Genomic DNA, 23,474 nt, shown 5'->3' with positions numbered 1-23,474 from the left:
ATGGCCGCGTAATTATCGCGGTTTTCTAAACGTCTTCGCGCCGAACAAAGGAGCTTCAGCTTTTCGAACACCTTTGACCTTTCTCACCAATTTATATTCGCCTGTACAATGGACGAATGAGAAATTTTAGTTCGAACGTTGGACAATGAAATAGAATGACAAAAAATTCTGAACGAACAACTTGCAATATAATTATCTTCTTTTGGCATCGCGTATAAAACATCGCGCGTTTCAATCTTTTTATAAACAATGCAGCACCAACCACTTCGAAAATAAGCATCTCTTCACCTGGAAAATTTTCTACACGTTTCGTACCAGATACCAGACTTCTTGTTTAAATTTCCTTCGAATTAAGACGTAGAAATACGAGGGGACCATGGAAAGTCTATATAATCTTCTGCTTTCTTTACTTTCCAATTTGTTTCCCACTCGATCGTAACGTTTAAGCACAAATTAATTAAAATGACAGATGCTCGTTGTGCGAAGATTCACGGGCGTGGATGAAGTTCTCTAATTGAAAAATATGTGTGTCGCTAAACACACGTTTATGGAAATTCTGGAATCCTTGGACCGGAAAAGAGACCGAGAAACGTTAATTTATAGCCAGCCCATTTTTCTTTCGAGTTATTCGCGTTAGAACCGCGGTTTCCTTCGAAGCCTCGAAACGTCACGTAGATCAATCATTTTCGATATTACGAGCGAATTAACGAGACTAGCGTTATTAGTCTGTACACGGTTTTCAACGTGGGGACGAGACGATATATTAAACAAACGTATGGTCTAAATATATTACGGCTTAATTGGAACGAGCGTTTTATCATCCACCGTAAAAACAAATAACCGGCGTTTAGCTACACGAACGCAATTATTTCTCCGCAAATGCGGAGAAGAAACGAGTGCGCGGGCGCGAGTTGCGAATACTTCGACCGTGAACGAGAAACTTTTCCGGGCTAAAAGAGTTGTCGAATCGGAAAAAGGGAAATCCTCGACGCACCTCGAGCGTGGCGAGCTGCGGCTTTCATTAAAATTGAACAAAGTGATTCTAACTGATACTGCGCGGCCGTCTTGTATAAACAAGCTGAATCTAATCTTCAAGTTCAGTACCGAAGAACATCGTGTGCTTTCTCGAGATTTCTACAGGGATATGCTACAATGATCGTACAGAGATATTAAGTTTGTAATTTATGAAATTTCTGATTTTTAATCCTTCGTTGTATTTTAAGAAGACTGCGTTTACGTATTTGTATTTTAACAAACTTTTATCATATATGAAAGATTATATTTTTAGATTAGAATGATGTCTGATATGATCTATACAAATAAAACTACTTGTCTGATTAAAAAAATTATATCACGTGTATGAAAGAGGAAATTCTCAATTATAAAGTAATATTATAAATTGATCCACACGGAGGATAATGATCTACAAGGATAAAAAATTGATACAATGAGATTGTTTTAAAGCGAAGATTTCCATTAAATTATTTTCAAAAACATATATATCATCAATCATACTTCAGTGTAAATACGTTAGAACGAATGCTATGTAACAACGATATTCCACAATCAATTGGTGTTCGTTTTAACGCGCTCCATTACCGTTCATCTCTTGCCATTTCTTTTTCCTTTCACTTGTCGTGAAAATTACGATAGCTACACATCTATAAAAATTATCCGACGAAAGGTAAGACACAAAACGTAACGCTGCAGGTAATTTCAAATGTTAATTTCCGCTCGGTGTCCTCTAATAATCGGTTTATCCGATTTCTAATCATCGGTCGTCCCATTACGACGGATAAAACAACGAGAAAGTCCAGATCGGTACAGACGAAGACGGTACTGGGGCAAGTGCATCGTAACATCTTTTCTTACAGAGTAATCGATCCATCGACGATTTTTTTCGAACGTTACTCGCATTCGACCAATCGCCAGTTGCAAAATAAACGAAACTCGTTAGCCGGCGGAGCGCATAAAACGCGAACGCGTCGCGGTCGAATTTCTTTGCACGAGCGTCGCTTATAGCACTGGCGGGGATTACGTTGCAAACGCATTTCGCAATACTATACGTATTAATTACGAGGTAATTACCGGCGGCTCGTAAGTACGACGCCATATTCAGTGATAAACACCGGGCCGGTTTTATAGGCCTCTTTCCAAGTCGCGTTTCGCGAGTCGTTCGAGGCAACAGAAGCGGCCTTTATGCATTAACAAGTCGATCATAAGCGAAAGCTCACCGCGTGAGCGCGCGTAAAATACACAAGGGTTTCCTTCGTTCGCGGAAGCCAGTGAAATAGTGCGTCAATAGACGCGTGAAAATAGACGTCTATTCTCCGATGCGTTTAGATCTCGATGAAAATAAATTAAAGCGAAGAGAGTTTCCAAAATTTTAGCAATTCTAATATAAGCGAGAAGATTTAGAAAAAATTGGCAAGTGGAAAATTTGGCATCTGGAAAGAATGTTGCTCGACGGAGAAAAAATTTCCAATAATCCATTCTACCCTGTTCTATCGTAAATGGTAAGATTTAGAAAATTCGCGAATTGTAGGATTATCTTCGACGAAAAGAAACAACAATAAAATTTCCCAAATTTCAAAGGAGGCTCTCTCTCTTATTTACCAAAAATTATCCTCCGTAAACGTAAAATTCCAAAGTTCCCGTTAATGAACAAACCAACGTTAATGAACGCCGTGTTATAATCAATGCATCGTTAATGTATACATAGTAATTTAACGTATAATTAATGTGGTACATATGTAGACATTATCATCTTCAAAAAGCGCTCCGTTTTTAAATGAAATATTTTCGCAAAAAACTCGTGTCTTTGAATCATAAAAAGGGGAAAAGAAGTGTGAAAAGAATTAAAAAAAAAAAGAGAGAAAAAAACGCGCTAACAAGAACGCACGACACGGAGCAGTTCGTTAGACGATACTCGTAGAGGAGCTTGCCATGCAACGGGAGCATTGCGATGATCTAAATTACCACCCCATGTTGGTCTCTATTTGGACCACTTCCTCTATTCGTTATTAAGAACGCTCTCTCTCTCTCTCTTTTCCTGCTTCTTTTTCTCCATCTTCCTTCCTACTTTTCAATACTATCTCTGTTCGCGTTGTTCAACGTGATTTCCATAAGCGGGCAACTGAAGAAGAGAGACTTGTCACGGATGGCAGGCTCCTCTTGTTAAAGGGATTCCCCGGGCGAATCTGCTCGTTTTTCTTCCATTGCTCTCTGTAATTACGCGCAACTAACCTCTTTTTCCTGAATATGTTAATGAAAATATTCACCGCGCATGCTACTACATCACCGACGAGGATTTACTTGTTGAAAGAGCCGCGATCTGTTATGAGAATAGGATTCTTGGCGCCTAATTGTTTAATTAGAATGATCTAGAATAGTTGTGATTATCAGAGGATGAACAATTGATATACCATTAGGTACTGCTTCTAATTTTTCATTAATAGTATGTTAGATTTTGTGTGCGTCGTGTGCATAACAGATAGAGAAGAGATTCGTAGCATGGTTCAATCGATCAATCAAGAGCGATATAATAACCACGTGTACTAAGTAATGATCGGAACCTTGAGGAATGATGATTAGATGTTGATTGTTCAATTACGTTTAGTGATCGTAAAACGACTGTTAGAGAGCTTTGAAGATCGAATGGGTGCTTGAAACCTGTTTTCGATAAAGAAATTTGAAAGAGGCTGCTCGTATAGTTACAATTGATCGTAAAAGTATGCAACCTGTGTTAGATATTCACAACCGGTTGAAATATCATAAATCATAAATTACACAGAACGTTTCGATATTACTTTATCTAACACGAAATTACAACACTGAGTAGTTAACTAAACAGTTTACCGAAGTAGTCAGCCATAAATCATAAAACAAGGCTTAATCTACGATTTTCACCAACTAGAATCTACCTCTAACCGAGTTATAAATGGAAAGGTCGAAACAGTCAAGGTTTTAACAAGCGTTCTCCGCTTCAAAGCCTTCGAAAGCGTCTATCGTTTAGTCCAGCGACTACAGTCGACACAGCTGTCGGCGCGACTCAAAAATCAGCTTCTTTTCCAGTTCGAATCGCGATCATAACGCGCGGTGGACAACGCAGATCGACACAGATCGGCGTCACGTAAACGCGTGCGCGCGCGCGTAAAAATTTCGCGCGGCGTCCGCCTCTAACTAGCTTCACCTAGGCTGGATTTTCATATAAAAATATTCAGTACTCTCATGGTCGGTGAGCGCGTGCCCGCGAAGATCGCTATCCGACGCTGGTTCTTGGTGCATGCTAACGACTAACGGGCAACGGGTTCGTTACAAAATAAGGGGAAGAAAAAAAAGGAAAAGGAAACGAAAAGAGAAAAACAGCCAGCGTCGATTTCTCTCTCTTTCTCTCTCTCTCTCGCTGAGAACGGTTCCGGACTGAGTTTTCGTCCTGATACGGCCAGAATCGTCCCGGAGATCGTCGGAAAGCAACGACGCTTCACGCTCCGCGAACCCGCGATTTCGTGCTTTGTCGTCTCTTGCTGCTGCACTTCCGCCAGCTTGCTATTAAGCCTTCTGGTTCAACGTTGGATCTCGGCGATATTCGAGCTTGATTCGATCGAGTATTCCATGAAATACTGAGTTAATAAACGGACAAGTGAAAAATAATGGTATATTGGTAAGGAATATACGTTATACTAAAAGAGTTCACGGATATCGACAATTTCGAAACTATATGTCCAGTTTCCGGAAAAGGAATCAGCGAGTTTCAGATGGAAATTTGCACAACTTTGTCTGTTAAAATGTAAAATATATATTTATATAAAAGGAACCTCCTTCGTTGAAAAATATGTTCGATTATAGTAATAAATATACCGCAATCTCATATGCAATTTCTGCTGGTGATCAAGCGACCACACTTGACAGAATAATGTTTGTGCTAAGAGGAAAGGACGTTGACGCTGACCAGACGACGTGGAACGAGAAAAATCGGTGGGACAGTGAGACACTTAAAAATCCAGGAGGGAAAAGTATGATTACGTCGGCGGTGTCGGGCCAAGAGGCCACGTGAGTCCTTCGTTTTTACCGCACGCGAGCCAGCTTTTTGTCGATACGTTCAGATCCTGAAGGGATAAGTCGGACGTGGCGTAATTTACTTGGCCTATCGAGACCGAACGTCACTTCGATCGCTCTTCCGAGTTACGACGTTATTACGCGTCATTCCTGGCTGACGTAGACGATAACGTTATCGATATATGTACGTATGATCGACTAGCTCGCCGACCAATGTTGAACCATTCTACCAGAAATTTTGCGATAAACCCAACTTTCACAAGGACTTTGTGTCAAGAATGGGTCACCTAGGCATTCTACATCGAGCGTACAGTAGGGGAGATTTCAACTAAAAATTACGAGAAGCTGGTTGTATCTTTGATTCTTCAATCGTGTCACGTTTACCTGGAAACCCTTACCGATGGAAAGAAAATTCCACGTATATCCCTTCTGTTTTTGGATGAATGACGAATGACCCGAAATGGCTGCGTTGTTTCAATGGATAATTCTAAATATTTGTTTTTATCGAATATCTTGGAATATATAACAAAATATTCAGGGAACGAAGACATTCGAAGAGACACGAACGTAAAAGGAGAAAGTGAAAAGAGGGGCAATGTTGATAATTTAATTAGAAATCACAAGAGACTCGGCGTATCTCCGATTGCCCAATTCTCCACATTGACAATTTCCCTGAAGCCACCGTCGTTGGCTTGCAGGTACGAAGAAATCCAAGATTTCTTCCAAGGAAGCATCATCGGTTCGAATGGTCTAATCGAGGGGACCCACGGATCATTGCTCGCCGCCAGCATGAAACGCGACAGACCAATTGCATAAGCCGCCGCAGTAAAATACAAAATACACCAATTAGACTGAAGCCAGACCTGGAAACGCTGGAGACTTGGTGCATGAAGGGAAGGGGAGGGGGCTTTATTCTTAATTAAAATGATTGCCGACATTACGGCTAAACTCTCGCAATTATGATTCTCTTTCTTCCATAAAAGTGCTGCCCGATGCCCGCTGGTGTTCCTCGTATTTTCAGCTAATAACACCCTTACGCCGCCTCTTATCGGGGTTCATCATCGTGCAACGCCCGGGACCGGCGTGCATCGCCTTGGCCAACGAGCATCGCTCGCTAATTTCCATGGATTCTCTGTTTCGACGACGCCGCTACAATGTCACGTGACCACTCCCATAGATCTCCTCTAAATTCTAAATGCAATTTGCCTCTTGGTATACCGAGAATCCAAATGTTTCAGTCGATAGGGGATGTTATATAATTGTGGTTGGAAAATGTTTTCAAGGACAACCGTGTTGAGAGATCGATGGTTTTAAGAGCCATTTAGAAGAAAGTTTGCAACTATCGCGCGCACGATCATTCGGATATTGTCAACAATAAAGGATAATCCGAGAGATGTTAGTTAAGTTTACATATATAACAATTCCTTGGATTCTTTCAGAATGCTATCTTATATCTACTTTTGCTTGTTTGCATGTTATGCTTGTTTACGCGATCATTTGTTCGTTTACGTTTCATATTTGTTCGTCTGTTCTTTGTTTCCTCACATTTTATTCTTGTTTCGTATGTGCCCAAAATTTCTATGTTCCTTTACATAAAATTCGTTAATTTTTCCATAATGCAACACTACATTTACTAGAAACAAATATATTCCATCTTTCCGTGTCTTCTTTGCACACATTTTACGTTTGTCCCTATACATCCTAAGTCCGTTTGTTTGCATGAAAATTCCTGAAATGCTGCCAAAATATCAGGCACTGCAGTAATGCATAATGTCCCTAATTTTCTATAATCGCCAATCCTCCGTTAATTGGCGCGATGAGAAATGATCTCTAGCAAGCAATTAAAGGTATCAGCTGGCGCGGCCCGTTTTCTCGGTATTTCCACTGGATGTACCGGTCGTTTATTAATTTTTAATCGGACCGGTGATCGAGTCGCCGTTAACGCGGCCGATCGATCCAATTGATTGCGGCTCGGTTGAACAGGTGCTGGACCGTGCGCGAAAACCGATCACCCTCATCTACGGGACAATCGATTTTCCTACTACCTTCGATCATCTCGACTGATTATTACCACTCGACTTTCAGCCGACCACGATGATGTACACGGCTCTTAAGTTCCGCAACTTGTCCACATTTGTCGTTTCGGTTTTCCCCGAGCATCTGCGCTCTTGTAAAATATGCTCTTATCAGCGAGCCGTTTCGTACATCATGTATCAAACTCGATCAAGCAGCTGGGACTCTCGTTTAAATCCTTTTTGCCACCATCCTCACACCAACTCGTTTCTAATTCTTTTCCGATTCTATCGTATCGATATCGGAGAAATTATAATGACGAGAATGTTGAAAATTTCAGTAATTCAGATGGGAATATTTGGAAAATCCACAAATTCAGCCGTGTATATTTACCGATAATTATCCTTCACAAAAATAAATTATAACGATGAAAGTTTTAAAAATTCTACCAAGCAGTTTGGAGTTCGTTAAAATCCTCTTTCCGAGATCTTTATCTCATATCGAGCGTCAATTTTTTCGATATTATCTAAATAGCGAAAGTTGGAGAAATTATAATAATGAAAATTCTGTAATGATATCTTCCAGTAACGGACGATGCCCTTTTCCCCTCTTAAATGTACACATATTTTATCAGCGTTCGTATACGACGTGTTCATTCTTCCTTTTATTCGATCGAGTTGAATTCTGATTATATGAATCTGGTATGAAACTAGTAGCGTTCTAATTATCGAAACAAAATACGACATAATTAAAACAGTCGGAAGTGATGTAAGTGCAATGGAATTAGCAAAACTGCATCATGTTGGAAAAGCCGTAATCACAGACATTAAAAAACAAGCATATGATATTGCAAATTATCTAAAGCACGTAGATTTCTCAGATGCTGGCAGCAATAGTAGAAAAACCTGAAATATACCGATCTAATGAAATGGTTTCACTGCGATAAAGACCGTACTAACGACGATTTTATACAACTGGAAACAGCAAACGAAAGTGGTAATGAAGAGGTATCTTCTCGTATCGAAGCATTCGTGGAATTCGAAAAACAGCTTCGTTGGTTCAAAGTATAAAAAGAATGTAGTTCTACGTAGTCGCTTATGTCGACAAAATTAAGCGACATAGCGATCAACAAGATACGCTATCCATAGATATTTTTAAAGAGCCTGTCGATTAATTTTAATCTGTATTGGAATAAATGAAATTTCATATCGGAAAGGCGACTGTTGTATTAACCCAAACAGTTCTGTCTCCCTATCGGTCCTGACAAGGGAAATACTTCGCTATAGTTCTATTATAGATAGGAAGATGATTCGAAGGAAGAGTGGAGTGTTTTTGAAACGTATCCGTGAAATCGATTGGTTAATCGTCCTCGATCGCGATTAATAGCCCGGTTTTAATCTTGTCTAAAGGTACGTTCAATCTTCCATCACCACCTAATAGACATGCTCGCCGCGATATTTATTCATAGCCACGTATGCAATCATCCGCGCGGCGATTTGCATCATATTTCATTACCGCAAACACGTCTAAATACATTGTACGAAGATACAGATCTCCACGAACAGGAACAGCGGACTGACGAGCTTCTTACGTTCGATTATCCGAACGATTAATCGTTGCGTACTCTCTCTCTAGTTGCGTGAATTATCCTGCACTGGAGAACACGGATACGTTACACCGTGTCCGTTTCCTTTCGCGTGACCACTGTTGACGATAACGTTGTTACTGGACAGCCAGTGAAGAAAAAAAAAGAAAAAATGGAAGACGATCAAAATGATACAGTTGGACACTACCGTGTGATGGCGATCGTTGCGTTTCTTCCAGGGAAAAATCTCGGTGGAGATTATTGCCAACTACATATACGTAGACGCTGCATAATGGTTGAGAAATAGCAGGTATAATAGCTTCAAGAATAACGTAACTGTAATGAAAAATTTCGTGTGAGAAACTCTTTTATCGTCTCTAATTATTTTCAAAGCTTTGAAACCAAAGATCGATCAATATAAAACGACTATAATAAGAACAATTCTTTTATCAAACTCCACGAAATTTGAAACTACAATAAGAACAATTTTTCTACAAAAAAATAACCAGAAATTTAAAGCTATAATAAGAATAATTCTATCGAAATTACTTCAAAATTTGGAACAAAAATGAAAATAAGAACAATTACTTTAGGAAAACACTCCACAATTCGAAACTATTTAATAAGAAAAAATTCTCCCTCATCCCTCTGTTTATCCTGTTCAAAGCACCGAGGCCTTTGAACTACATAATTTTCGACTCGCTACCTACCACCCTATTTATCATACTATCTTCACAATTCCTTCAAGCGTGCACACGACGAGACTCTTAAAAAGGACCTTGAAAAATGTTAACGACTCCATTCCCTAAAATCGCTCATATGTCGTTCGAGGTGAAACCTGTCGAGCTGAATTCGAGCGAAATAACCGGTAACAGCTAGCTTTCTCTGTCGGCCGATGAAGATGACGAAGAAGAAAGGTGTTCGCCGATCGACAAACAGTTCTCGTGGTCCCGGCTCCGTATAAGTCGATATTCGCCGCGGTCTAATTGCCGCATTTTTAATAATGACGTTAATGAGCGATAGTTATCGCGTGTCCGGTCGACAAGCAGTCGACCGCTCGGTGTCGAACCGATTAAAGGCAAATCGGATGTTGCCCGTACGAAATGGAGGACCGACTGTTCTGTCCCCGATACCGATCGCCACGCGTGCCATTCCTTCCGTGAACCAGTCTTCAGGGTCCCTATCAGAAAAATGCACACGGTCCTCGAACTCATGGCCGCGTCATCGGAAGGGCTTGATGGCTCGCAGCAGATGTCCCAACGAACTTTTTCCCGTATCTCGATCGGCCGTTTCAGCCGCCAATCGGGACAGATCGTCCACGCTGTCTCGATGACACCGAATACACAGAGATAGAACCCAACGATTGCGTTCCATTGGTTAATAACGGCTATTTAATACGGACCCGTTTCTCTAATTTTGATACTTGTTAGTATAGAACTGATGAATATTACCTATTTGGAAATCTAGATATAAGGGATGGATAAGGATTGGAAGAGAGATTGATTTATAGGTTGCGGTGGATTTTATCTAAAGATTTATGAAATGTTAATTGGCAATTATTGCAAGAAATTAAATTTCCTTGCATATCTGCGGTAGTAAATCACTTTTGATATGTGGGCTTCAAATTTCTACGATGGATTATAATGGAATTTATCTACGATCTTAAATGTCGGTTGTTTCCAGAATAACAAGAAAGAAGTTGTACTTCCTTCCATCCATAGAATATCAATTCCAAACGTTCCTTATGGATCCCACTAGATGCCCAAATTATCAATCGTTACCCTACGAAAAGTAAATAAAATAACTCTATAAAGTACAGTCTATAAAATTCCAAATAATAAGAATAAAATTTCGTTGACGCAGAAGAGATATTTGAAGCTGATGTGAATTTTTTTATAATTCTTGTCCAACTTCAAATATCCCTTTTGTATCGACGAAACTTACCCAGCATTTATATAAAACTAATCGATTGTCGTAATAAGAAGGGGCAGAGGAAATCCTTTCTGAAATATTTTCTTTCAATAAAAATCACTTGTGAGCGACACGACGTCGCGTGGCCGCAGGTAGGTAAAGGTGAGACAGAAAGCCCGTGGCGACAGGCGGAAAGAAAATCACTTTTCAAAGCGGGCGCGCGCTCGATCGTCAGCCTCGGGCTGATGACTTCATAGCAATGACGGCTGGCGATCATAGTGAGTCGCGAGATGGGAAATCATAAAAGGCACCGGGTACCGCATCGCGATAATGACATGAAAAATGAACTCGAGCGAAGATAATCGGCGAAATTAAATAATTGCGCGCTGCTTGGTAGCACGGTTGCGCCGACGAATTTAATCGATTTACGATCTTTCATAATCCGGCTGCCGTTTCCGGCTCTCGACTGCTGACTCCACAGATCCGTTTCGTTGATTTCCTTTCTCCTCTTTGTTCCTCCACGATCCTCGCTGTCAATGTTTCGGCTATTTCTCCTCCTTCCACCGCCATTTTTACACCGGTGTAGAGGCTTCTTTAGCTTTTTATTCTACGCATTCGTTACTTCCTTAACATCGGTCTCCGTTTATTTCTTCCCTCTGTTTCCTGTTTCATTCGTATTTTTTGTTTCTTCTTTCACTCTCGGTTTAACAATTCCCCATTTATATCTCTGAATTATCTGCAACTATTGGTCCATCTACCACTTCTGTTTTCTTCTTGCGATCTTCTCTTCCTTCTACGTTATTTCTCTTCTTCCACATTTTTTTTTTTTTTTTTTTTTTCATTAATTGTTTTCTTTTCAATCTCTGAATTACCCGCCTCCCCTTTTAAGAATTTTAACTAATCCATCATTTGTTGTTACTTTCTTGTTTTCTCGTTTCCTCGTTATTCTTTCCTTTCCTTATATTTTCCTTCCTCCATCCTCGCGTTCTTTATCTATTCTATTTCTACTTCTAAACCACACACGCGTGTCCGTTTCCTCTGTTCAGAATTCCAGTTCGCCTATCGCTTCCGCTTTCTACTTCTACGTTCGTCCGTTCGTGGTTCCTATCTTTCTTGCTTTCCTTCCTCGTTTTCTGCCCTCTTCACTCGCCGTTAACCCAGTGTGTCTTCGCGTTTTCTAAATTCCCCTCGTTCGTTTCTCTCGTCACGCAGTGGTTCTCCTGCTGTTCCTTCCCGCCAGGTGTCAGGTCAAAATGAAAAATGTAAATGAGTCGTAATGATGAGAAGGTAACTATTCCGATGTGTATCTCTTCATCAACGTCCATGCTATGCGTTTTCAAGTCACGTTTCGGGGGTAGACCGGCCGATACAAGCTGCTCTCACAACTATTATCGGTTAGGCGATTCTGCGTTTCAAGACGTCCGTTTCTAAAGGTCTAACTGAGGTCTAAATTATCCTTCATTGTCTTCGTCCCATTTCACGTTTAACTGGATATTCGTAGAAATTATTCAGATAGACTTTTGCTGCAATTGAGATTCACAATTTTGTCTTACGCGCCATTCTATCGGAAGAAAGCTCTTCAGTTTCAAGCGTTTGACAAGATTCCTTTAAACACCGTGAGTAACGCGTAAAGAAGAAAGCGCAGAGTGGTGGATGGTGAGAAGTAGGAAAGGTACAGTTTAAGGGTTCGAGGCTTGCCTGGTGGAATAATTGGAGTTTGATCTTGCGTGTGACAGATAGACAAAGAGGAGAGGACGAAATTGCGTCCGAGCGGAATAAGGTCCTTGATGAAATTGTTAGTTCAAGACATTAATAATCTCCGTGGACTAATTACTTACCGCGCGAGGGCATCAAATCCTCATTATACAATTCGTCACCCTCCGACACCTTAATCAAAACCACTGGCGCACACGTGGAGTAACGACGCGACGTTAGCGGGAAAGTAATGAATTCTTTGCACTGTTGAACGCGACGCTTTGCCATGCTGCTTAGGAGCATCGATCAAAAAGGATTTCCGGCCGAGACAATTTCTTTTTCCTTCCGTGGATGCTGGATTTTACTATAGTCCATCTCCTGGAACGCTCATCCATTAAAATTTTAAGTTGCCTTATGTACATTTTCTCTAGAACTTTTTATCTATCGATCAGTGTGTATCTATTATCCGATGTACTGTTTTTCAAACAGCTCTACAATTAAAATTACTCTTCAAGAGTTTTTTAATGGAAAATTCTGCAAGTGTTATAACAAAATGACGTAGAAATAGAAGAAAACTTCGGATTGAGATTAGTCCATCAAAAAGGTGGCGTCGAATCGGGAGCAAGGAAAGAAAAAAAAACGAGGAAACAACACGGGACTGCCGGCAATAAGATCGACGCGGAGGAGGTTAATTACCGAGACTCGTCGATTTGGACCTTTTATGGGGTCTACGGAGAATGGCGAAACGCGAGAGAAGGAACGGTAAGCGTCAGTAAAAAAGCGAAAGAGGCGCAACCCCCACGATCCGCTATCTGAATCTCCTGCAACGTTCTTCGCCACCTCCTCCTTTTCTTCTTCTTCTTCTCTCCCCTTCGTCGTATTTTTCTTCTTCTTTGTCATCGTGTTCTTGTTGTTTCTGCTAGCTGACCGGAGGCGAGGACGCACCACGTGCCCCGTTTGAAAAATCAGCGCGTTTACCAAGAGGCTAATTAATTTACATAGTGGACCGGTTCTCCTTTTTCCTTTGCTAGACTTTCTGGAATTGCACTGTGGGAAATAGAAGCAACCCGTATTTCTTCGGAATCTTTTTCTTGCAATTTACATCCGTGTCGCTATAGTCATCTCATAGGCTCCAATATTTAAATAATAATATTCGATTCTTTGATCGAATTATTAATGTTATCCATTTCTGGTGCGCGGGACGTGTCTAAAACTTTCCTTATCGGACGAAGGAACACGTTTTTCACAATTAGCGATACCGTGGCCGTTGGAAGAACATTGCCATTGCGATAAAAGCAAGAAAAAGAAATTAATCTCTACTCTTGTCCGTATAGCTGATAGCTGTCAATATCTGAATACACAGCGATATACGATTCTTCCAAACGTTAAACGAATTTTTCTCGTAACTGATCGGTCGTGAATCACGGCTAAGGTAACGTTCTACGTACGATAATGTTTATTCCACGTATGGAGTTATTCCTACACCACATTCCATCGAAATCAACGAGAAGCACGTTTGAAGCTTCCCTTATTAGACGATGGCACGCATTTTTCGCAATTAGCGAGCCGCTGCGCACAAACCCTAGGGAAGAACTCCGACGTGGAGAGAAGTGGAAGAAGGTGACCAAGAGGAAGAGGGGACCAGGTGAGCTGGTAATGCACAAGAACTCCCAGGTATCGGGGCATCGGGCGACACTCTCCCGGGAGTCTTCGGAAAAGATCTGAGGTCCGACAATGAATACCTATTAAAACGGTGTGAACAATGCCCGGGGCTGGGCCGTGGCTTCGCTCTCAGGATCGCTCGCCGGTAGCAACAAGAGCGCTAAGTAGAGGCCGGCCAACCTCTTGTGGCCCGCAGGTGATATACTGCGAGATCCGCGATATCGGGACGTGGTTCTCTCGCTCTCTTCGACGGCTCTCCAACACACAACACACGACATACAGCGTAAAGGCACACCACACGGAGCATGGACGGAACGCGAGTGCTTGGCTCCTTCTCCCAAGTACCGCGTGTCCTCTCGCGTTCGCATTCCTCGTTCCCCGATCTTCTCCCGCATTCGCATTCCCGGTCGCGCGCGCCCCGCGATCCGGATTCGTGTCCATTACCTTGCATACGCCGCGACCCACGCGTCGCGCCGCTTCGTCCTCGCTACTTACGCGGGCACGATACAACCAGGGTGAACAGGATTCGAGATTTCGATTGGGGGAGGTTGAGGAGTACGTACGTAAGTTGATTTCTTAAGGGCAGAGTTGAGCAGGGATGACAAGAGCCAGTGGATATTTGATCTTTTATGCCGAGCAACTTGCACTGTTCCTGATGCATACATGCTGCTGCGTTTTTGTTTGCCTGCGCTTCAGTAAAAGACTTAAAAAGGAGGAATGTTTAAGTAACGCTACTGACGCATACATTTTCTGCGTCGCTTCTCGTGCGTTTCCACAAGAGAAATAAATTGCTGATATGCCCATTAATTAGCTTAAATAGGAAGCTAAAGCCAAAGATCCTTCTACGGACTTACACAGCATTCAAAACGCAATTCAACGAGTAGCGTTGTACAATCTTAATTGTCATACGAAACCATCCAATTACACCATTTGGAAAAGATGTCAACAAGTTCCATATAAATTACCGAAACACGAAAGGACCATTCTACGTCCATTAATTACAACAGAGGGATAAAGTAGATCCTCTAAAGACCCTCGCAAAACATCTTTCTATGCGGATAGAATTTCGTAGAAAATTATCTCGGAACTGGATCCAGGAAAAGATCCAACAAAAGTAACTTCGAAGGTAATTTCAACAGAAAGATAGAGTAGATCCTACAAAGATATTTCTCTGCTTAAAATACCTGCTGCTAAATATAGTTCATCCACTACCTGTAGAAAATTCAGTCGAATAAGACGATCCAGAAAAAAATCCAAATGACCAAGCCAGGAACCAAGAGAAATCGATCGAGACGACCAAGGCGCTCGACAAGGAACAGGGCAAGGAAGAGGCGTTCGGGACACCGGTATCATCGGGACTTCCCTCGCGAAGAAGGCTGAGGGGCGGCAGAGGGGAGCGATCGTCCGTGGCCAGGTTCGCAGTACTTAGCGGCGTTAAATCGATAAAAGTGTAGAAGCCGCATTACGAGGGTTTCGTGTGGGCACACTTAGAGGCCGCGCACGTTCGTCGTGAGAGATTGGAGTTGCCTTCTCGCGACTCCAGACCGGGGGAGGAAGATAATGGACGGGAAGAAAGAGGAACGTCTACCCATTATTCCGCGGCGATTCTTCGATTGGCCTGCACCTGATTGCGATTGCAGATGAGATTGCACACCCGCGGCGCAGGAAGCCGCGCTCCTGCCGCCACCGATGCAGTTGCATAATTCTGACCCCTTTCTTTCTTTTCTCTCTCTCTCTCCTCTGTTTTCCTTCGACGAGAAGAATTTTCTACTCGATTTGGAATCCTTGATCAGGGTCGTAACAAATTTCTAAATCTTCGCTAGAGAGATAGTGTAGTCTATGCGGTATATTAGAGTTAAGATTTATAGCAATAGAGTAGAAGTTTGATCGTTGGATTGTGCATCGATGAACCATTGATGGGTCGATGGAAAATTTGGGGACGAACCTTTGTGAGACGGATCGAGAAACAAGAATTTTTCACATTTCTCCAAAAGTGTATGTTGACAACTTTGACTATCCTAGCAGCGTGCGTCATTATTGGTTCCGACAACCAAGGTCTTACTGCGCAACACCCAACTCGTCATATTGCAACTCATTGAAAATACTAGTTAACACTACCGATTATACCAACGTGAAATCCCAAGTTTTGTTCGTGTCCCTTCTCGATGGCTTAACCTATGACCTCGTTGTACCTATCCTGACTTGTATCGCATACATTTCTCTGTTAAAGAATTGAAGCTGATTCCTTTCATTTACAAGTTATAATTTACCTTGCCAACGGTCTGTCGAGTTGCCCTTGCCCAGCTTTTTAAATAAATAACGATAAGTAAAGTAACCTTGAAGGCTGTAATCTTAAACAGTCACGCCATTAGCAATCCCGCGATGGAACCAGGAGAAATTGGGTCACGCTGATGCGGATCAATTTATCTCAATCGTTCGATTAAACGATTCGAACGAGGCAAAGGTGAAATCGAATCATCGAGATCGGACGAACAAATTCGATCGGACTGAGACGAGTAAATTGAATTCTAACGAAAATTATCCGCTGTTCGTTCTGGCAAAGCGTATCGTTATATAACCGGGACGGTATCTGGGCTGACCTAAAATTTAAAAATGTCATAGCCGCGCGGATATCTTGACTAATTATGAATAAGCAATGCAAATGGGTTAAGCAATGTTACGATTCCGCGTCACGAACGGATTATAAACTCTTCTTTGTACAGAAATTACAACCTTCGGGCAAATGAGCGCCGCGAGTTTCTCGTAATAACCGGGCTTATCTTTTTACGACGGATTTTCAGGCTATTGATTGGCAAACCTTGCCTATGCTCTATACAGAACAGCTCGTTCCGCGGCTCTGCTCGTTTTTCGTCTATCCAGGAACCGTTCGGAATCGATATGGAAATTTGCACTGACGTTTAACTGCATTTAGCGCGATTTCAATCTTCTCTAGCTCGTAACTTTAGAATTCCTTTATGATTTACCGCCTGTAGACGATTTGTATTAACCATATTTCATGTCGTTAGAATATCTGCCTCCTTATGTCGTAACCATAAATGTGTACATTTTTATCTCTCCGGTAAAATTGATCGAATGTCACCTCTTTTTGTTTTCGTCTTGTATCAATTCGGAGATCGTAACAGTTATAACTCAAACTGGAAAAGTTACATTATAACGATTATTAATACCATGGTTTTAAAATAATCTGAAATATACACGAATGTATAAGTAATGTATAAACCAGTGTATTCGTAAAAGGGATGATACGATCTAGTAAAATATTTTATTATCTCAAATGCAGAGGGAAAAAATGTAGCAAGAGTTTTCTAATCTATCACATACGTAATTAGACTGCGGCTATTTATGCAAATTTGTATTTTTACGAATGTAACTAAAAGAAAAAAAGTAGTACTTGAGTAGAAAATTGTTTTTCCTAAAAAGTACTATACGTTGAATATTTTCTATATTTTTGCATGGCATATGCACTTTCGCGTCGTCCAATTTTCCATAAATACATAAATGTATAAAAATACTTATGATATCATCAACGTAAAGAACGACGATACGATCTCTGTATAGTCTTTTCCCAGTCTTTTCCCAAATCCAGGAAGAAAAAAACGAGAAAAATAGCAAAAGCATGCATTTGCATAGTCGACCACTTTCTCCGTAACATCTTGCACAATGCGATAATCCAACAATAGCGGCGTGAATCACAATGGTTGCCGAGGAGACCGAGAAGTTTGACGGTGAACAGACGAATTGCAGGATCGCGGAAGAACAGCAGCCATTGTTTTTGAATCTTATTGTTTCCTCGGAGACAGAGTAACGACAGCATCGCGTGTTCGCGGGGATATTCGAGGATGCTAATGCTCCTGGATGCGCAACGATGTTTAGCCAGAGAGCACGCGGCTCGCAAGAAATCTCTGTATCTAACCGCCATCTTCACGACGGACGCTTTTCTCGTAGTTAATAATACGTATCAACTACTTAATCATCTTCTTAATACATGCTCTTTTTTTTCTAACGTTTCATCATATTCATAAGTGAAACTAAGATTTATCGCCGCTCTTGTTGAAAATAATTCACCTAATTAGAGACCTACCTTGAAAGTAGCTCTTCGTTCGAAGATAGCTGACGCTGAGTCTGAGGATGCTGAGTCGGTCAAGCTTGCTGAGAATATTTTGTTCGAACGGAAGCAAGGATGCCAGAGTGTCCAGTTCGGCGTTCAATCGCTCGCGATGCCGTTTGCTCGGATTCGACTTCGTTACCCCATCCTTTTGCGGTGGTTTTAAGCTATAAAACAAACAATTAAATATATCAGCTTCTCTTATTAATTCCATATTTTTCGTCCTGCTACAATTACAGCGTTTCGTCGGTTACCCATTTTCTTAATTGCTATCAAAAGATCATAGATTTTACGGTAGTTGGTTATAAAAAGGCCAGTTTGTAAATGAGAAAGACCGCTAGAAAATAGAAGGGAAGAATATAGCGACAATCCAACGAATAGCAGAAAATCAGCAAGAATGTCTCTTGCTAGAATTTCATGTCAAACTTTTCACCGAGTGACAACCTAATGCAAATATAAGAAGGAACTACGCTTGAACATTTCTGCTAACATACGACACATGATTTTATCATTGGCGAAAATTTCTGCGAATGAAAAATTGACGAGAGAAAAAAGCTGCTACGTCACGTCGATTTAATTAGCCGGAGTAATGGAGATAATCGTCGATCCTACGGTGTTCACGTTCGACTGGTTACAGAAATTCCTCGGCCACCTTCGAGATTCGAACAACAGGCGGCCTACGAGCGAAGGATCTCGATAATTAAAGGCGACCACTATCCAAGGGTTGATTGACACGCGGAGAAACCCTGCGGACCGATATACCCACTCAACAGTCCGGAATTCCTCGGGATAAGTATAGTTATTACAAAATACTTCTCGCATCTGAACTCTCTTCCATTCGTTTTTCTTTCGTTCCACCGTTACCTTTCCTACTTTCGTCTCGCTCTTTCTTCGGTTTATCCGCAAACGGGGCATAAAATGCATAAATTGTTTGATAATTATGACATGTGGAAGCTGACTACCACGCGGTGGCCTGATCAGCTTCCAATGGCGTAACTACTGCGCGAATATCTTTTTCCAACAAGTATTTTCGTCGATTAAGATAAAAAATATCTGTACTTTGTAAATCATTGGCACGAAACACGAAACAAGTTCGGTGAAATAAAGAAAAATATTGAGTTTAACCAAACTTGCTTATGTTACAACCTGATACATTTGAGAATGATCAGACTTCTCAGAAATCAAACTGACTAACTACACGTTCTCTAAGTATGGACTGAACCAACCACTAAATGATACGGATGAAACTAATACTCTACTTTAAGAAAATCTAAGAAAACGACAAACGATAATAAATTCCACGCAACATTTAAAAACACAGTGCAGATAATGTCATCATTTTCCTGTACTTTTTACTTCAACTTCTGAGCAATTTTTACCTATTATACTGACGAAAAATCTTCATACATAAATCTTTACTGAGGTTCTATTTTTCCAGTTGCGTTAACAAAATTCCTGTTTATAAATGTTAATGTAAACATAAAGAGATATAAAGATATGATATTTTGCTTCGGCACAAGGAATAAAGGATTCGACGCCAATGTGTGCTTACGAGACACGTACGAAAAATCAAGCGTTACGGATCGAGTACAAACTGTTTGTTTAATTGAACCTTCCACCATGGGAGTGAGGCCCCATGCCGAACGAGTACCGAACCTCATTGAAGCACCGCGGCCTATGGCGATCTCATGCTTAACAATGACTATTAATCCGCGCAAATATATTTACGCAAATTTGTATCTTCAGATATAATAAATTCTCATTTCATAAAAACCTATACTTCTAAAAAAAAATCATCAGTATTGCGACACACGTAAAAATTGATCTCCCCATAAATATACATATCAAACACTCTAATAATCGTTACTCTTTGATAGACAAATATTCCTCCGGTCGTCTTCCAAACAAACAGTTGAAATGTAATCTAAATCTCGATAAAATTCAATATCAACCTAACGAAACATCTTCGCCATAACCCAATCAGGAAAGAAAAAGAAAAAGATACCATCGTCTTAATCAAAATCCATCATTCCTCTGTACCTCATCCACCTAGCAACCTTTCTTTTATCAAAAGCACGCGAATCGCGAGCAAAACGTGGCCACTGAGGAAAAAGGGACAATCGGTGCAAGGAAGAAGGAAAGAAGGAAAGAAGGAAAGGAAGGTGGAGGGAAAAACGGCGATGGCCTTAATTAAAATGCTTAGGGGTTAGAAAGCGTGATGAATGAGATTGCCGTCCACATACGAGGCGGTCGGTGCCTACGAGTGCGCGCGGCAGCACCGAGAAGAACTCTATTAATTATTAGATGACACCGAATCCATTATCCGGGACGAGGAACGGACGGAGGTCCTCGAGGAATAGTCTCATTCAGATACCATTAGGACCCACGGCCGGCCTTTTGTTCTTTCGCGGCTGCTCGCGCGTTCCCCGGCGTGCAAAACACGGTTAATTATCGGGACGAGGACGGGAGGAAAGGAGTGCCACGTGGGCCGTGCCACTTCGTTCCTCTGTCTCCATTCTTTTTTACCGTCTTCTTCTTTCTACCCTTTCTCCCCAGGTTTTGCTTTTCCATTTTGTCCAGCTCTGTTTCTCGATCTGTCAAGAGGGGGATCGTTCCAAGCTGGGACGATTCGATTCGAAGAGGACACGAAATTCTTTGGCTAAAGCTGAGATCGCCTGACGCGACGTGTGCATTCAAGGAACTCGTCAAGGACAGGATCGCGAACTCCGTGTAATTTCATGACACTAATTGCAATCGTCAAGACTAACGACGAATGGTGTAATTCAGCGAAGCTCGGTCGAACAGCGTCGAAATAGTTCCAGCGATTAAAGATATTTCCAACCGAAGGTACTTCCATCGTCGTCATAAATTCGTGTATCAGATTGTTCAGAAACTTTTTATTTTATTAGAGTGTTTTCTTAAACGATACATTTTTTTCAAAAGACTTTTCATCCTGTTCAACAATCAGTTGCTTCGAGTCCGTGACAAATTCTTTGTAATTAAATGAATTTTATGAGAATTGAGAAATAAATGACAGTGTGGCTATGTTACGTTTAATGAAGGAAATTCAATGTTCCAATTAAAATTTAACGTTTTGCTGCCTACTCCTCGTGAATACGCGAGGGACATTAACAAATTCCATATCCTTCTCATTAATGTTTTCTTAGTATTCAACTAAAAACAAAACATGATATTTCATTCGATCATATTTTTTCCACTTGTATCAAATGCGAGATATCTGAACAATCTAATATATACATAGTTTCTATTCAGTGGAGCATGAGGTAGTTGATAGTATATGGTATATACATGGTATATGAATGGTTGGCGATTGGATCAGCGTGTCTCGATGACCGTGTCACGATGACGGACGTATAATGAACAAAACGAGAGGCAAAAATGGGAAAAATAAATTATAGATTTCGCGAAACAATGTCCCAGAGGGAAACCGATGAATGAGACACGCGTTTACGTAACCGACTTTTGTTCTGCTGCAGCGTGGGAAGAAAGCAACGCGAACCGTGCACTTTGCGCGGCAGAAAACTGCATTTCAATGCGTCCTCAAACTGCAAGTTCGCCATAGGAGAATGAAACTGATGTGACAATGCAGCAATTAGAACGTAATTGTCTCTCATTGGGATCGTTCAGACTGTTTCGCGACTTTATACGATTTGTTGCATTCGAATTTATCGCCAGTTAGTCGCAAAATATTACGCTAAAACCTTGACTGGTTCGGTCGTTGGAATAATCAAATCATTTTTCTCCGAACGAATATTTATATCGGAAATTAATATTATAAAATAGAATATTCTCATAAATATCGAACTTCATTAACAGATCCGATTAACTGAAGTTTTGCCAATTGATTCCATGTGTCACAACGTAAGTTCCTACTAGTAGGCAAATTAACGAACTCCAATTGTATAAATTGTTTGTCCCTCGACAAGTTCTCCTGTATTACAAAATATTAATAAGAGAAGTTATTTTTCATTGGAATTCACGAATTATATTATTAGTATATTATCGATTAATCCAGCCTTCGATCCCTACCCAATAACCTGATACTAAACAACCCAAATGCATAAATGCAGCGAAGAATCTAGAGCATCCAATCAGATTGCAAACACAGTAAAATCTAGTAATTGTATATTTAGCGAAACCAGGTGATAAGGCGATAAATGATCCCTTTGAACCCTTCTAGCAAGCCAAGCTAGGCCAATTGCGTAGATACATACGTGTCGACCCTACGAACCGTAACACGGTTACGCATTCGAAATGTGCGCGCATACTTCAGACCGCTGTTTAATGGCCGGCTGCGTTATCGCGATCGTTACCCTAAGGCTCTATAGCGATTTTCCAGCCTTCTCTTCGTTGGTAAACCTTGCTTTCATCGCGTTTTTCTACAGAGGAACCTCCGAACGATTCGTTCGAAGAAACAGGATCTTCTTTTGGAGAGACCTTAAATTTTCTCTGCGTAGAAAATCCTGACTGAGCATACTTTCGCTGGAAAATGAAATTCCAGGAAAACTATATTATTTGTTTCACGAGGTAGGACAAATACGAAGCAGGCCTTGGTTTGATTAGAATTAAATAACACGAATCAAAGGTGGCGCGATCTGACGGGCCAGCACGCTATCCTCGAATCCATCAACCCTACGAATCCCTCTCTAGATTAGTCTACCCTCGACCACGCTCGCTTTTCGGCAAATACTCAATGTCCCCTCGAGATCGATGCAAGCGGGAAGCACGGTAGAACGAATATCGAGACAACCTTCGAACTACTCACAAAGCTTATCAATTATTAAAAATCTCTAGAGTGGGCTGTTCAATTTCCATAAATTAGAAAATTCCTCGGTACAAAGTAGAGCGAAATAAATATCGGAATAATCTGTGAATTGTGACTTGTAATCTTCCGAGTGAAATGGAAAATTCTTCGAGAAGAAACCACTTCGTTAAAAGATTCTAGAATTTAGCTCCCCGCTAGTTCCACTTCTGTACAATTCCCCGTCTCTGTTTATACAGTGAAATCCATCTACGTACAGAAAATTCTTCGGCGATAGAATAAATTTCCACAATGCGATTTATAAATCTCTCGAGTTATTCGATAGCCTCCACATGTCAGAATTAAAATTCTTAAAGACTCGAAGGACCGGTTCGTCGAAAAATTCCTCGCTTCCGTCCACCCTTGGAAAATCCTTCGCCTCCAACCACGGTACAATATAATATACGTAATAAGTACATCAAAGCAAGTGCGATTAAACTGCAATTTATAAATCTCTCGAATTCCGCCCGCGATTCATAATCCTCGTTCGAAGACGCCAACATGCAAAATTTAAAAAACGTTTCAAGCATCAAAGAAGAAATTTCATGAACTAGTTCGCCATTTTGCCCCCAACTATGTCCGCTCTATCCTCCGTATCCCTA

The 23,474-nt window shown here is 41.0% G+C and overlaps 1 protein-coding gene across 1 annotated transcript in view; it reads right to left on the bottom strand.

Annotated features, from left to right (window-relative positions):
• Positions 1-23,474, bottom strand: part of LOC132914045 (aryl hydrocarbon receptor protein 1-like) — a 154,388-nt gene that overhangs the window by 76,949 nt on the left and 53,965 nt on the right. The window contains exon 2 of the mRNA XM_060972828.1: positions 18,027-18,217. Coding sequence (XP_060828811.1) covers positions 18,027-18,217 — 191 coding nt within the window. The remainder of the gene's footprint in view (positions 1-18,026; positions 18,218-23,474) is intronic.

The sequence above is a fragment of the Bombus pascuorum genome, chromosome 14 (assembly GCF_905332965.1).
Source record: "Bombus pascuorum chromosome 14, iyBomPasc1.1, whole genome shotgun sequence".
Taxonomy (NCBI): Eukaryota; Metazoa; Arthropoda; class Insecta; order Hymenoptera; family Apidae; genus Bombus; species Bombus pascuorum.
This window is presented reverse-complemented; position numbering and strand designations above follow the sequence as displayed.